General features: G+C 46.7%; 1 protein-coding gene and 1 non-coding gene across 2 annotated transcripts; one reads left to right on the top strand and one right to left on the bottom strand.

Annotated features, from left to right (window-relative positions):
* Positions 1 to 1,233: 1,233 nt before the first annotated feature.
* EIF4A3 (eukaryotic translation initiation factor 4A3) lies at positions 1,234 to 14,194 on the bottom strand. The gene is made up of 12 exons (XM_060136168.1): positions 13,991 to 14,194; positions 11,878 to 11,950; positions 11,190 to 11,256; positions 10,260 to 10,322; positions 9,314 to 9,446; positions 9,039 to 9,119; positions 6,920 to 7,061; positions 6,319 to 6,457; positions 5,195 to 5,310; positions 1,873 to 1,980; positions 1,645 to 1,772; positions 1,234 to 1,459 (listed from the first exon to the last, which is right to left on the bottom strand). The coding sequence occupies exons 1-12, from the start codon at positions 14,157 to 14,159 to the stop codon at positions 1,443 to 1,445; spliced, it is 1,236 nt and encodes a 411-aa protein (XP_059992151.1). The 5' UTR covers positions 14,160 to 14,194; the 3' UTR covers positions 1,234 to 1,442.
* On the top strand, positions 3,157 to 3,229 carry TRNAE-CUC (transfer RNA glutamic acid (anticodon CUC)). Its single transcript has one exon. It is a non-coding gene; the product is annotated as a tRNA-Glu (tRNA).
* Positions 14,195 to 16,775: the final 2,581 nt, after the last annotated feature.

Genomic DNA, 16,775 nt, shown 5'->3' with positions numbered 1-16,775 from the left:
TTTCATCACCCCCAAAGAAGCCCTGTCCCCTTTAGCAGTCACTCCCTGTTTCCACCTCTCAGCCCCCAGAAAACCACTAATCTGCTTTCTGTCCTATGGATTTACCCATTTGGGACATTTCACAGAAACGGAAAAACTGTGGCCTTTTGTGACTGGCTTCTTCCAGTTAGCCTATTTTCAAGGTTCATCCATATTGCAACGTGTCAGCACTTCATTCTTTCCTATTGCCAAATAATATTCATGTGTACTTACCACATCTTTCAGTCGATGGGCACTTGGGTTATTTCCACTTTTCAGCTATTATGAATAATGCTGTGAACATTTCTGTCTAACCTGACACACCAGCCCCTTGTTTCAACACTTAGCCACCATGGATTACAGCTGAACCCACCTGACCTGTGACTCGAGTGGCCCCAAGCACCTGCCCAAGAACCTCCACCCACGTGCGTCAGTGCCAATGTCCCATTGCTTCCCTCCCCGAGCCCCCAGTGATACGCACTCCTTTCCTGGTGCTGGAGGACACTGGTGAGCTCACCCGTGCAGTCTGCACTCCAGACTACTGCCTACGCAGAAGGACGCCCTCAAAGGGAAGTATTCTAATTTCTCCTACTGCCCAAGAGCCAGGCTGCTTTCCAAAAAGTCTGTACCTACTAACACCACCATCACGCCCCCTACACCTTCACCAACACTCAGGGTTAATGGTTATGAAAACATAACACTTCTGAATCACCCCCAAGGATACACATTTCCGTGGATGTTTGCCATTTCTTTGTTACCTTACTTGACAGCATCTCAATTAGGTTAAGTTTCTCAGGTGTCTTACCTTCTGGCTTGTTTCCTGCTTGCCCCTCCCTGAATCACCGATGGTGCCCTGTGCACAACCCCTCCTCAGCTGTGACCGGTGGGCTCATTAGTCCAGAGGGAGCCTGGCTGGTGAATCCTTCCTCCTGGTTATCTGCCCAGGGTGCCATCCTGCCCCTCTGCATCTGGGCACACAGACCCAGGCCAACCCAGAGAAAAGTATTTATGGTCTCAACTCCCCCACCTGCCATCCATAAGAAATGGGATTGGGTACCAATCTGGGTAAGTGTGGAGAGGCCAGGCAGCTTACCACTTCCATTTCACCATCTTAAAGATCAAAAAAGAGTGAAATGACTGCCCAAGATCATACAGACAGCAGGTTACTAGAAAAGCTGAGGGCAAACAAAAATTAGAAAGAAATACAAATTAGAGTTTATGGGAAAAGTTTTAAATGTTTAATGAAAAAGACTTAAAGCAATGCATTATTTACATGTGGGTAAGAAAAGGTGGCAGAATCTCCAAAGTTTGTCCTGTGGGGGCTTTGAGAAGAGAATTCACATAAACCCCATTAAATAGAAACCGCCCCTAAATATTTCCAAATTGATACAAAATAGGTGAACAGGCTCCAGCAAGCAGACTGTTCAAATCAGATCAGCAACTGAAAGAGAAGATAAACAAGAAGGAAGAATACAAACAAGTGAAAATTTGTAAATTTAACTAAAGGCTCACAAAAGACTTCTCAAAAACAAAAGAAAAATAAAGCGGGAAAAACCTCAAGTGCCCCAAACCAGGAACCAGGAAGCTCTCTCTAAAACAATCACAAATATGGATTTATTGTCTTACCGTTCATGGGCATCTCGTCAATCTGAGTGGAGTAGTACTGCTCAATGTCTCTGAGGATTCGGATATCATCATTCTTCACAAAATTAATGGCCACGCCCTTTCGGCCATATCGACCTGATCGCCCAATTCTTCAACAATAAAGCAAAATCACTTCAGTAAACATAGCAAAAAAGGTTTCAGTAAACCCATCAACAAGACTGAAACCAAAGAAAAACTTGTGCTGCCTACCTGTGTATGTACAGCTCTCTGTTGTTGGGCAGGTCGTAATTAATGATGAGGGACACCTGGGGCACGTCCAGCCCCCGGGCCCAGACGTCTGTAGAAATGAGCACTCGGCTGCACAAAGAAAGGCATTTGAGACAATCACCTTAGCATAAAAGGGTCAGACCGGCTACGAACACATCAGGGCCCCTCACACTGGCCCCTCTGCAGGCTGAAGCACAAGGGACAGCACCAGAAAGCCACGTTCAGAAGGCGCGTTTGGTATATTTCATTACTTAGGTCATGTGTGCTGATAAAAAAAAAAAACAATTTGGCTATCTTTTACACTACTACATTTAATTTGTTTCGAGCCAGTCCCATACCAATAATTGGGAAGGACATTTTACTTTTGTCTAGCAAAAACTCAAGTACAGCGGCCTCACTGATTTTGGTGCAGTGTTTACAGTATCTTCAAATTAGAAATGCAACTCACACCTCTCTGTCCTTCACACAGGACAGAATCTGACACACCACAGACCCACACTATCCAATGCTGAGGCCACCAGCCCACCAAGCACCAGAGTGGCTGGTCTGAAATGAGATTGTCTCACGGTGTAAAATTCACACTGGATTTGAATACTTAGTACAAAAAAAATGCAAAAAACCTCGTTAATATTTTTAATGTTGATTACATGTTGAAGTGATATGATATATTGGGTTAAATGACATATGTTTACTTGAATTATATTTCTATTGGACATCGCTGGTCTAGAAGCATTCAAAGTCTGAAGGGACAGCAGAAGAGGAGAAAATAATCCTGCCAGATAATCACATATAACTGGAGCCCTAGAGGAAGAGGAAAGAATGGGGCCAAAGCACCAACAGAGGGGTAAGGCCAAGAGTCACAGAAGTGCCAAACGGAAGGAGTAAGACTGAATCACACATGGACCCATCAGCGTGAAACCACATAAACAAAACAGACCTAAGCAGCAGCCTGCAGAGAAGACACTGTTTTACATGAGCAGCAGCAGGTGACATCCCCACAGGACTGACACAACCAAGAAACACCAGATAGAGAGGGCCGACTGCACTAGGCCACTTCATATAAGGGATTAGAATGTCTGCAGAGTTTGGTGTCCACAGGATGTCTGGGACTGATCCCGCCTGGATTGCCTCCTTCAACACATCAGAAGGAGGTGTTTCAAGATGAAGCAGACATTTCCAAAGAAACTTAAACATTTTGTTACCAGCAGACCCAAACTAAATACAGAAAGACATTCTTCAAGCACAAGGAAATGCATCCCTGGGACTTCCCTGATGGTCTAGTGGGTAAGACTCTGCACTCTCAATGCAGGGGGCCCAGGTTTGATCCCTGGTCGGGGAACTAGGTCCCGTATGCATGCCGCAACTAAAGATCCCATGTGCCGCAACTAAGACCTGGTGCAGCCAAAATAAATAAATATGTATATATATGTATACATTAAAAAAAATATACATATATATGTATATATTAAAATGCATCCCTGATGGAAGCTCAGAGATAAAGGAAAAACAGAAGAGTAACGAGTATGGTCACTGTGCAGCATTCATTATATGAATTATGTAATGATATAAAGCACAAATTTCTTGTTGAGGTTGAATATATGTAAATTAAAACACATGACAACAGTGACAGAAGTCTGGGGGGTGCGTGTCACTGAAATCAGGGTTTCAAGTTCTCTGTGCTCTCAGAGGAGATGGTAAAAGTACCAAGCAACCACAGCTGCTGATGACTCTTCAGGGTGACCACTAAATAACATAAAGAAAGAAACATTTTCCAAAATAAAAAGTGGGGAGGGCTTCCCTGATGGCGCAGTGGTTGAGAGTCCGCCTGCCGATGCAGGGGACATGGGTTCGTGCCCCGGTCCGGGAAGATCCCACATGCCACGGAGAGGCTGGGCCCGTGAGCCATGGCCGCTGAGCCTGCGCGTCCGGAGCCTGTGCTCCGCAATGGGAGAGACCACAACGGTGAGAGGCCCACGTACCGCAAGGGAAAAAAAAAAAAAAAAGTGGGGAAAAGGAATAACAACAACAAAAAATCCAAACTAAAGAAAGAAAAAAGAACCACACAAGAGAAATGACAAGATATAAGATGGTCAATTTAAAACCAAATATATCAGTATTTACATTAAACGAAACTGGACTAAATGTTCCAGTTAAAAGACAATTATGGGCTTCCCTTGTAGCGTAGTGGTTAAGAATCCGCCTGCCAATGCAGGGGACACAAGTTCGAGCTCTGGTCCAGGAAGATCCCACATGCCACAGAGCAACTAAGCCTGTGCACCACAACTACTGAGCTTGCGCTCTAGAGCCCGCGCTCTAGAGCCCGTGAGCCACAACTACTGAAGCCCACATGCCTAGAGCCCATACTCCACAACAAGAGAAGACACCACAATGAGAAGCCCGCACGCCGCAACGAAGAGTAGCCCCCACTCACCGCAACTAGAGAAAGCCCCGCAGCAATGAAGACCCAATGCAGCCAAAAATAAATAAATTTAAAAAAAAGACAGCAATTATCATTAGATTAAAAGGAAAAATAAAACCCAACTATATGCTGGTTGCCTGAAATCCATCTAAAGCTTAAGTCTACAAACCAGAGGTGAAGGAAGAAAGGTGGTACTAAGGAGACACCAAGCGTTCAGAGCCGGTGCTGCTGGTCAGACAGAGCAGGATTCAGGACAAAAGCCCTAGTAGAGAAGGGCAGACACTTCCACAGCAAAAGCTAAATCCTCCAGAAATGTAGTAATTCTGAACTTGTACACTCAGGTCTCTGGACCCATAATGCAAGAACGGACAGAACCCCCAAGAGGAAAACCGGCACTCAACACTGATGAAACAAGGCTTAAGGGAAAAAGGGTAAGGATGCAGGTTTGAGAAATACAGCTAGCAACTGAAATCCAACACCACACAGCACCCATCTTGTCCAAGCACAGAGAACATTTGTAAAATGACCGACCCCGTGCTGGGCCACAAAGCAAGTCTGAATACACACTGAGGGGATGAAATCACACAAAGTGGGTTCTCTGGCCACAGTGGGATTAAGCTAAAACCAATACAAAAAGATAAACAGAAAATCTCCATTTATTTGGAAACAGAAAAATACGCTTCTAAATAAGGCAACCAACCTACGTAGTTAAGGCTAGTTCTCATCTCAGCCTAACCTATCACACCAGCAGTGGCTGCCCTGCTCACCAGCAAGTTGGTGACCTGCCCAAGCTCAGCTGTGGGGGGGAAAACTCGGGTAACACCCCGTAAATGCTGGCCCACAGCACCAGCACCAGGACCACAGCAGAGAGCTCAGCCAACCCACCTGGCACCCGACCGGAACTCCTTCATGATGGACTCACGCTCCTTCTGGGGCATGTCCCCGTGCATGGATGACACGGTGAAGTTGGCTTCCCTCATCTTCTCCGTCAGCCAGTCAACCTACAGATGGAATCAACAGATGCTGCCATAAGTTCACAAACCAGAGACTGTATACAGGATTTCATGTCAATTACCTGCAGAACCAATTCGAATATTCATAAACAAGTGCTCTTAAAACTCAGGCTAGGGACTTCCCTAGTGGCGCAGTGGTTAAGAACCCCACCTGCCAATGCGGGGGACAGGGGTTCGAGCCCTGGTCTGGGAAGATCCCACATGTCATGGAGCAACTAAGACCGTGCGCCACAACTACTGAGCCTGCGCTCTAGAGCCTGCGAGCCACAACTCCTGAGCCTGTGTGCTGCAACTACTGAAGTCCACGTGCTTAGAGCCCTTGCTCTGCAACGAGAAGCCATCACAATGAGAAGCCTGCACACCACAACGAAGAGTAGCCCCCGCTCGCCACAACTAGAGAAAGTCCATGCGCAGCAACGAAGACCCAGCACGGCCAAATTAAAAAAAAAAAAAATATATATATATATATATATATATGTATATATAAATAAACAAAACTCACGCTAATCCTCACTGGCTGTGTAGAAAACTTAATTCTGCCCAGCAAATATCGGGGCAAAAATTCTCTTAAAAGACAATATGTCACGGTTCTCATTTGAAATTTAAGTTCAAATCTTTTTTGGAATGTGGTCCAAATCTTGTTCCTATTCCAAGGAGAGCTGCCAGGGTTCTCAGCTCTGCCGGCACATCAGCATCACCTGGGAGCTCAAAGAACGTGTGTCCAGGCCCCACCTGAACCAATGACCCGGAGCCTTCAGTCAAGGGACCAGATCAACACCCTGCACACGTTCCCTGGATACACCCGCTTGTCCGCTCATCGTCCACGGTGACTTTGAGCTAAAGGGCAGAGCCCAGTGGCTGCCCGAGGAGACCACGTACCCAGAGCCTAAAGCACGTAATTCTGGTCCTCAACAGAAAATACCTGACCTAAGTTCTATGAAAACCGATCTTTGGTTTTCGCCACAAGGACATTAAAGAGCCAGGATGGCCGCGCACCTTCCTCTTGGTGTTACAGAAGATAACAGCCTGAGTGATGGTCAGCGTGTCATAGAGGTCACACAGCGTGTCGAACTTCCACTCTTCTCTCTCCACAGCCACAAAAAACTGCTTGATGCCTTCCAGAGTCAGTTCATCACTGGAGGACAAACACAATCCTGTCAACTCATCCTTCCAACCAAAACTTGAGGACGTGCGCAGGCCAGGGACTGTTCCAGGCACGGGCCCAACCCCCAGCGGCCCAGGAGCCTGGGCATTAAACCCCCGCCCCTCCCGCCAGCCACATCCTCCTAGGAGTCGCCACTTCCACCACATGGGCCCAAGCCCTGGATCAGTATGAACCTTTAACCACACCTTGTATATGGTTCTAAACAAAGTGTTCGGCTGTTCAATAGAATACACATTTTACTGCCAATCGTAAATAATTCCATCAATAAGTAAATACTATCAGCAAATTTTTAAATTTGGAATTACTGGATCAAAGGAGACTATATAAAAGCTAGCTTTTCAAAAGAGAAAATTAAAAAGAAATTTCATGTTTTAAAACCCAAATACAACTATGCTATGTTTTAGTCCCACCTGAGAAGTAGGGCATCCTCACCGTTTCACCAAAATGCGGATAGGGTCAGTCATGAACTTGTTGGTCATCTCCAGGATCTCATGGGGCAGTGTGGCACTGATAAGCACCACCTGAGTGGCCGGGGGCAAGTACCTGTACACATCATAGATCTGTTCTTTGAAACCTGGGATGAGGAATGAGACACACGGGGAATTTTTAAGGCTGCACACTTTGAAACAGAAGTTGCACATCAACTGTTCACATTTAACTGGATGCAGCACTGTGACTGTAAAGGTGCAAGATTTCACACGGAAGCTTCTTCCAGAGCTGGACCAAATTCTCACATCCCCTCTCCTCTCCCTGGTGTGCTCTAGGGATCAGAGCCCCACCCAAGAGTCCTGGATGCCAACAGGTAAAAGCAACAGAAACCTGAGCCCTGAGCCCACAACCTCAGACCCTTGCAGGTAGTTTCACATCTCAGTTCCAGCTGCTGCTGCTCTGTGAGGGTATGCATCCACTGTGGCCAGATCTAACACATTTTAAATAAATCCAGAGATCTAGATTTTTTTCTTTTCTTTTTTTTGCGGTACGCGGGCCTCTCACTGTTGTGGCCTCTCCCGTTGCGGAGCACAGGCTCCGGACACGCAGGCTCAGCGGCCATGGCTCGCAGGTCCCAGCCGCTCCGCGCCATGTGGGATCTTCCCGGACCGGGGCACGAACCCGTGTCCCCTGCATCGGCAGGCGGACTCTCAACCACCGTGCCACCAGGGATGCCCGAGATCTAGATTTTCACCAAAAAAATCTCCACTTAAATAAAAAGCCGCTGAGCCTGCACGTCCGGAGCCTGTGCTCCGCAACGGGAGAGGCCACAACAGTGAGAAGCCCGCGTACCGCAAAAAAAAAAAAAAAAAAAAAAAAATCTCCCACAGATACTGACCCATGCTGTACACCTGAAAATGTTACATGTCAATTATACCTTAATTTAAAAACCTCCCAATTAAATAATGCAGCTAGTTTACATTATTTCATATGGTGCAGGCTGAATAAAACCCAATGGCAAGCAGGACCTGGCCCTCGGGTCACCACACCACCACCTCTGCAGGACGGGTTAGGAGGCTGACGTGTGAGAAGGGGACAAGTGGCTGCGAGGTTCTGACTGTAGAGATCAGGGGGCCAGAAGCTACATTTCCGACACGTTCCCAGCTGACATAGATGCCACTGGTTCTGGAGACCTCACTTTGTAGTAACTGTACCTTTAACTTAGCTGAAGAGCAGGGCCTCCAGGTAAGGGGCCCAAGACAGAGGTGGGTGGAGGGCTGCTCCAAGGGGTGGCATCAGCCTCTAGGCTCCTGAGAGAACTGCTCAAGAACCAGGGAACAGGAAAACGCTTGAGAAGAACCCCATGAGTTACTGGTGACTCCTGAGAAGCAAAATATTCCCTTCACGCCAGGTGACCCCAATGTCTAAGGGGACGACCCACCCGACCCCCTGGTATGGAAGTAAGACTGGAGGGGGGTGTGCAGGGAGGGGAGGCTTGAAGACACTGTGAGGTACTGCCCGCAGCTGTTACTCAACCAAGGTGACAGCTGTCGTTATGCATTTCCCAGTTGCTGTGCTAAGAGCAAAACTGCTATGACTTACGGGTCCTCACATATTTGTCCTCATACGTTTTGGGAGAAATACATGAAATACACCCCAATTCTAGAAATTTACCTTGAAAAATAACCGATAAAAGAGTAAAAACAACCTGGACAACCAATAAAATACAACTAGTGAAATAAATTATGGAACATCCAAACCACAAAATACCCTACTGCCATGTAACAAGATTTATTCAGCTATCTGTTCACCCCTTCCCCACCACCAGGCATCTCTGCACCACATCCCAGCTCCACGCCGCAGCCATCTGTGCTCACCCACCACACAACGAGCAGTACCCCATCAGTGTGGCTGAAATGCTGTTGTTCTGGTTGTCATCAGTCTTACAAACCACTACCATAAAAAAATCAGTTTTATGTTCCTAAGTGCACCCAGGGCATAACTGTTTTCCACAAAGAACATACTACTTATACTGAGTTCATTAGTTCCACATTTCCATTTTACACGGTGAAAATTTAAGAATTTTACATCAATAGAAAATGAATTCTTTTGTTACTCATACCTTTATTCAACATTTCATCAGCCTCATCCAAAACCAACATCTTGATAGCACGTGTCCTCAAACTTCTGCGACGAATCATATCTATAAAATCAGATTTTGAAATAAGTAGACCTCAGGCTATAAGAGCCAGCCATTTCAACCAGTTTCCACAGCATTTCAGGGACCTTCCCTCCACTTCTTACAAGTTACTCAAATGCAAAAATCCACTATGTAGCATATCAAATTGAAAATGGTCCTCTATTGTTTAAGCACTTTTTATAGACAAAAGCAATTACCAAAAACACGCCCAGGTGTGCCAGCGACAACATGCTGTCCATAATCCAGTTTCCTGATGTCCTCCCCCACGTTGGTGCCCCCAATGCAGGCATGGCACTGGACGTTCATGTAGTCACCCAAAGCAAGCAGGCCCTGAATTAAAACACAGATTCACGTTCAAAGTCTGCCCCAAGACTGCTATGAAGTCCGAAACATCTGAGTTCCCCCAAAATGAAGATTGTTTCTATTCTAGTTTAAGATGACCACCGGGTATTGTTTATGCCATTATTTCTATCATAAAACTACAGAGAGCCCAAGTCTCCTCCTTCCACTCTTTTCTGTGCCAAAATGAAGTCCGTTTTACTGTTTTCTCATTACAAAAGCAGTATGTATTTACAGAAAAATAAGAAAATATGTAAAATTCATAATCCTATCCACCCACAGATGCTATTAACATCTTAATAGATACACTTCCAAAATGTTTATACTATAAAAACAAAATACTTACAATTATTTTTAATTTTTTTGGAAGAAAATTACAATTCTAAGATTGTAAAAAACTATTGGAATCACACAAGCTACACTAACAATGACTTCACACAAACCAGCAACTCATATGTGATTTATCACAAAATGTTAGGAATCAGGGAAAAAAAACCTGACAGAACAGAAAAACCGTATTAGATTAAGTCAATCAGTTGGCTTGAACAGCGTGGGATTAGGGAGGGAGGTTAGGTATGCCGGCCCACCTACTGACTGCTCAACTCCAGCTTAGTCAGATATCCACACAGACTTTACAATCAGCCCTCCCTAACCTTGGATCCAACCAACTTCGCATCATGCAGTGTTGTAGTACATATTCATTTTTTAAAACCTGCATATAAATGGATCCATGCAGTTCTAACCCATGTTGTTTAGGGTGAACTGTACTTGCAAATACGACAGTGCCATCTTTAACTGTCTTACCTTCTGGATCTGTACAGCTAACTCTCTCGTTGGAGCCAAGATCAAAGCTTGGGTTTCACGAACCTGGTAAAATAATTTGTCGGAAAATAGAGAATCTCAGTATCTTCACGGTAGATTGCACTAATTCAGACTCAGATCTATTTTGAATATTATCTCAAGTTAACCACACATCTGATTTCAGGTAAGCGAACCTGAATGTTACTTAAATTGCGTATCCAGTGATAATGGGTATACTGGTCAGGATTCTTGTTTACAGACAAGAATTTCCACTAGTTAAAAAAATCTCCCAGTTTACAGACATAGAAAACAAACTTATGGTTACCAAAGGGGAAAGGGTGGAGGGAGGGATAAATTAGGAGTCTGCGATTAAAATATACACACTACTATGTAAAAAAAGAGATAACCAAAAAGGACCTACTGTATAGCACAGGGAACTATATAGATCTGAATCACTTTGCTATATACCCGAAACTAACACAGCATTGTAAATCAACAAAATTTCAATAAAAATTTTTAAAAGACTCTCAGTTTAAATAAAAAGGAATTTATGACAGGATATTAGCTCAGATACTAGTGTGCACTTAAGATTCTCTTTAAAAAATGTGCTTAATCAGTACAACTAGAGATATTTAAGAACTGTACTTCTTTTTTTTTTTTTTGCGGTACGCGGGCCTCTCACTGTTGTGGCCTCTCCCGTTGCGGAGCACAGGCTCCGGACGCGCAGGCTCAGCGGCCGTGGCTCACGGGCCCAGCCGCTCCGCGGCATGTGGGATCTTCCCAGACCGGGGCACAAACCCGTGTCCCCTGCATCAGCAGGCGGACTCTCAACCACTGCGCCACCAGGGAAGCCCAGAACTGTACCTCTTGAACACTGTAGTTACAGAAGGTAAAGGAAGTATTTCCTAGGATTAAAGAGAAGTTTAAGATTACCTGAATATCCAAACACTGGAGGACAGAAATACTGAAGGTGGCTGTTTTGCCTGTACCAGACTGAGATCTAGTAAAGAAAACACAGATAAATGGGATTTAGAGTGATGGGCTACATGCCACTGCTCCCATTCATGTAACCCCCGCCCCAGCAGTGCTCTGAGGAGATGAGCTGCAGAAGCACTGGGCAGCTTTTTCCAAGTCGATTCCCCCACACCCCCTGACCAATATCTTAACTGCAAGGTGGTGGGACTCAGGCATAATGTCACAACTTTTAAATCACGGGTGATAAGGACAGTAAATGTGGCCTTTGCAGCAGGGGGTGACAGAGCTGCAGAATCTATAGAATGGCTGTTAGAGGTGGCAAAAAAAAGATTCCTCTTTATATAATTCTTTTCTACGACTTCAGACTTTTTTTTTGTCAATGAGTCTTTAAAAATTAGGCAAATAGGGAATAATGTTATTAAAAGAGTATTATATACAATTCCATATGCCAAATAATAGGTTAAGTAAATCTGGCTTAAAAAAAAAAAAGAAAGCTTTCTAGAGTGGAGGATGCAAAACTAAAAACAAACAGCCCATAGCTGAAGTCAAGGCAAGAGCTGGTAACGGCATCTGAATGAAGAAGCACTGAACTACACACTGCTGTGCTAACCAGCACCTGACTCCCCCTCTGCATGAGCAGACTTACTGTGCAATGACATCTCTCCCTTTAATTATCTGCTTAATAGCTCGCTGCTGGATTGCTGATGGTTTTTCAAAACCTGTAAATTAAAACAGAAAAAATGAGCTCTAACCACTAGGACAGCATACTTGCAACCATACACTGGAGCTCCTTGTGCCGAGGATGTTACCTTTTTAAAATCCCCCACCCCCTCCTTAACCCAATGTCCAACGTACTAAGCTCTCAAGAAACAGCTGCTGAATGAAGTAGGCTGAAGTGGATTTTTATACTAACATACCATCTTACACAGACAAAATCTCTAAGGAACACTGTTGCAAAATAGAGACACCCCAGTTAGGTTAAAAAATGTTGGTGGTTACTCCTGGAGAATGGGGTGAGGGAGGCTCATATTTTACTCCAATTACTTGTGTATTGTTTGACTATATTACAATAACTTGCACTAATGGGGTTTTTTTGTATTACTTTTTAAGTTAAAAAAAGGAATATAAACCCATCAGTGCTGTAGTCACCACTCCCCACCAGCAGTAAGTCTGCAGGTTGTTTGTTATCACCTACAACCCCATTTCATCTACTCCTCCTGCGTTGATGCAGCTACATGAACTACAACACCACCCCTCTACTGTCCAAGTAAACAAACAAAACTTTACGTACAAATAATGTACTTTAATTAATTTTGGTAGCCTTTTAAAATGTAGTACAATTTCCCATCTAACACAAAAGCAAATATAACAGATGATTTAAACCCTCAGGATGAACCAGCAAGTAGATGGGAAACTAAAAACAGTGTTTTAGGGCAGGGACGTCCTGGGTGCCAAGAGGCAGGCAGGGCTGTCGGCCACACTACGAGGGCCAGCTGCAATGGTTCTTCACCTCCCATTCCCTCCGTACCTTCTCTGTGCTAGACTGTCATGACATCATGAACTGTTGGATAAAAAAGATGTCGGCCCCAGTCCCAGGCATTAAGCATAGATGCTGATCACGCCCATCTACATCCCCAACCCGAACTCTTCCCAACTGCCTCCTTGACATCTCCTACTGGATGGTTTACAGGTCCCTCAAGCTCTCCTCATTCAAGAAGAGCTCCCTCGAGTGCTCCCCGCCTGAGGAGAGGGCATCATCACCTGCCCAGTTACTCAAACATCCAGGACTTTCATCTCCTGCTCACATTCAACCCATCAGCAAACTCTGTTAGTACTCCATCTCCACCACAATACCATCATCACTCCCCTGGACTGGAACAAAAGCCTCCTAACATCTCCCTGCTTCCTCTCCTGCCTCACCTCCCCCCATATCCAGACACCCAGGACCACCTGTGACTGTAAATCTGGTCCCATCACTTCCCTGCTTAAAACCCTCCAATGGCCTCCCACTGCACTTAGAAATAAAATTCAAACTCTATCACCTCGCACCATGCTTTTCAAGATCTGCGCCCCCCCCCAAAAAAAAAACTCGCCCCTAGGCTCCCAGGACAGGGAGATTCTTTCTGTTCCTGGAATGCATAAGGCTCCCAGCTGCAGGGTCCTGGCACCAGCTGCCCAGTTCTACCATAATCTTCTCATAACGGGTTCCTTAGCCCAGATCTCAGCTCAAATGCCAGCCCCTCCTGGGAGCCCCCTTACCTATGTGCTCTATTTTAACTCTCTCCTCTCGCCAATCACGCTTATAAAGTTATCCCGCTTTATTTTCTTCGTAGCCATTACCACTGACTATATAATCCTTCTCCCAAACATAACAAGCTCCCTAAGGCCTGCCTGGTTCACTGCTAAGCCGCCAGTGCCTAGAGCCGCGCACGTTCCTAGCACCTGGCAGGTGCAAGACAATCATCTGCTGAATGAGTGACTCCGGGGTGCAAGGAGGACCCTGCAGACCTCGCGGGACGCTGCAGCCCTCGCGTGACCCAGCATGGCGCCCCGCCGGGAAAACAGCACCCGAACCGGCCGACACAGACGGGGGTGGGGACACGTGCTGGGGGCAGGGGTCGCCCGTCAGGGCCCCCGGGCTCGGCCTCAGCCCCGACCCCCAGCCCCGCGGCGGCCGCACTCCCAGTCTCGGGAACCACCCCCGGCTGGGCCCCCCGCCTCCCCGCGGGCGCCCTAGCCCGCGGCCCGAGCTCACCGACCGTAGGCGTAGATACCGCGCAGCAGGTCCTCCCGCAGGCCCATGGTGTCGAACGTGGGGGTCACGTCCACCTCCTCACTGGTCTCGAATTCCACTTTGGTCATGTCTTCCTCTTTGAGCAGCCGCTTCCGCGCCGAGCCCGACGTCGCCATTGTAGCTGTAGCCGCCATGATTCCGAGCAGGCTAAGAGCCAAGCTCGCGTCTCAGAGGAAAGCGGAAGCAGGGCCCCGCGCCGCCGCTGCCAGGAACTGACGTCATAGCACGAGCGTGCGTGCGTGCGTGCGTGCGTACGAGCGTGCGTCAGGGCCAAGCCTCGGAAGGGGCGGGGAGCTCCTGGTCACGTGAAAGGGAAAGGGCGCCTGCTGCAGGGAAAGGGGCGGTGCTGCGGCTCTTGCGCGGGAGGGGCTCCCGCGGGATCTCGCGGAACCGTGCTCCGCCCACCCCTACAAACGGTGCGGAGGCGGCAGGGCCCAGCGGTTCGTACTGGGTGTGGTACTCCCGGCCTGGCTCTTCGGCTGATGTAGCCCTTTCCAATAATTGGATCCTCCGCGCAGGATGGTAGACCTCGCGCCCCTGCAGACGGGCTGCGGACCGCGCCAGGGCGCCCCTGCTCAGGGCGGGGTCTCCAGGCGGCCCTGCTTCGAGTGGGAACCTGGGCGCGCGTCCCCACCGGTATCCATTCCTTCGTGTGTACGCATGTTCCGACGTTGTCGCCGGCCGGGGACAGCGGCAAACGCATTAGTACTCGTTATCATTGCCGCCCGATGGAAAACCTCACTGCACATTGTCTGCTTTTGGAAAGTCTGGAATCTTTAACTGCCTGCTTGTCAGCTCTCACTTTTACATCCCCAGGCCGGTTTTTAACCCCCTAAGGGAAAAGCCCCTACCCAGGGTCGAGTGTGTTGGGAGAGTAAGGGTCCTGCGACGGCCCCCGGCACCAGGACCCCCAGAGCTGGCCGCGTGACCTTGGGCCGCGCCTTGCTGGACTGTGCGTCTGTTCATTAAGGCCCTGGATTCCGCGTGTCTGGCGGAGGTGCTGATAAATCCCGCCCTGCAGAAAAGATGACCCTGGAGGTGACGGCTTTCGGTTGCCCTGTAGACTATTTCCAGTTATGCCATGTTACCCTAAACTTCTTTAAGTGCCTCTAAAAATCCGGCTCCCGAACCACCGTCACCACCTGACGCGCGTTCATCTGTGTTGTGTGAAAAGAGCGTTTTTAACTTTGTGAAACTTATACTTGCCCAAGCTCAAGCTCTGTCCTTTCTCATTGTTTGCTTGCCTCGCATCACTGGGCACATCGTTCATCTCTTTAACAGCCTCCTTCCAGGACTGCTTGAACGCTGTCCTGTTGTGAAGGTTAATTTAGTGAAAACTTTTAGCGGTAATCATTTTATCCACTAAACCAGGCGCACTTAGAATGCAGAGGTTTGCAGTATGTTGACAGCGAACAAGGAAATGGGGGGGTCTTACTTGCCCTGAAGCTCTTGCCCTGACTTTGGAATATGTCCAGACCTTACAAGATAATTGACCTGATAAACATGCCTGATAAGGATGCCAGTATCAGTCAAATATTTATAAATCTGAATTTCTTTCTTAGACTTTAAAGTAAATAAAATGCAAATATAAGTTCTTATGTCTTCTCACTCCACAAAGAGTTGAGTTATACACTACCCTCTCTGAAGTTGCCCACACTCCGTTTTGCAAGCTGTGCCCTAGGGCAGTGTCCTAAAACGCACACAGGTTTCAGCCTTAGTATAAGAAAAGAATGTGAAAGACCTCATTAATAATTTTTATACTGATTATGTGTTGAAATTTCCATATTTTTGATACACTGAGTTAAAATATGTCATTTAATTTCACCCATTTCTTTTTACTTTTTAAAATATGACTACTAGAAACATTTTAATTATATGTGGTATTCCTATTAGATGGTGCTGCTCTAGGTACTTAACAGCATGTGAAATAACCTTGCCAAGGGTATGGGGAAAGAGTAAACTGAAGATCGCTGACTTTATGAATCTGATATCAATGGGGAGGGGATGAAATTATTGCACTCTTCTACTAAGTTTGAAGAGGATGATTGCCTCTTTTGAATTTATCGAGAGATTTTTGATCTTATTCATGATCCCCCTGGACTTGTCTCTTGCCTTCACATATTTATATTTTATGCCATTTTCCTGGCAATGTCCCTTTCGCTCAATGTCTGAATTCACATCTTAAAACCCTCTTCCTTTTGTTTGGCGCCAATAACTTTTTAGACCACAGTCCGTGAAGATGACGAGAGTCAGGGGTGGGCGTGGGCGTGGGCGTGCTGTGTCAGGGAACAAAGGTCTCAAGTGAAGCAGTGGCAACCAAGCCGACTTGGCCTTAGTCCTCCTTGAGGGTCCTCTAATCAAAGGGGTTGACCCCTTCCCCAAGATAACGACAGAAGGGGCAGGTCCACCGGGAGGCCTCTTTGGGATGATAAGGAGTGTACCTGCACTCTTCCAGGAACTAGGAGCTGGCAGTGGGCACAATAGGTCATAGAGAGCCATGTTTTTATTACTCAGGAAAGAGGGCTCTGGGTAATTGCAACCAGGATAAGAGCTCCTCTCAGGAGAAGAGGTTTTTCTCTTTTTTTCTCAAACACGGTGCCAATTTTCATAAGGCCTGTACGATGCTCAACAAAGGTCTCAGTGTCACTAAGATCCGAGATCCGAAATGCACTTTGCTTTTTTTTTTTTTTTCCTTTTTTGTGGCCTTGCCAGGCAGCATGCAGGATCTTAGTTCCCTGACCAGGTATCGA

Source organism: Lagenorhynchus albirostris, chromosome 20 (genome assembly GCF_949774975.1).
Source record: "Lagenorhynchus albirostris chromosome 20, mLagAlb1.1, whole genome shotgun sequence".
NCBI classification, from domain to species: Eukaryota; Metazoa; Chordata; class Mammalia; order Artiodactyla; family Delphinidae; genus Lagenorhynchus; species Lagenorhynchus albirostris.
This window is presented reverse-complemented; position numbering and strand designations above follow the sequence as displayed.

Bases quoted from the DNA above. Each gene is read 5' to 3' on its own strand.
- EIF4A3 (XM_060136168.1), bottom strand. From the start codon at position 14,159: ATGGCGGCTACAGCTACAATGGCGACGTCGGGCTCGGCGCGGAAGCGG. The intron at 6,458-6,919 runs GTGAGGATGCCC...TTTGTCCTCCAG, and splicing joins ATCCGCATTTTGGTGAAACG to TGATGAACTGACTCTGGAAG. The intron at 1,773-1,872 runs GTAGGCAGCACA...TTATTGTTGAAG, and splicing joins AGAGAGCTGTACATACACAG to AATTGGGCGATCAGGTCGAT.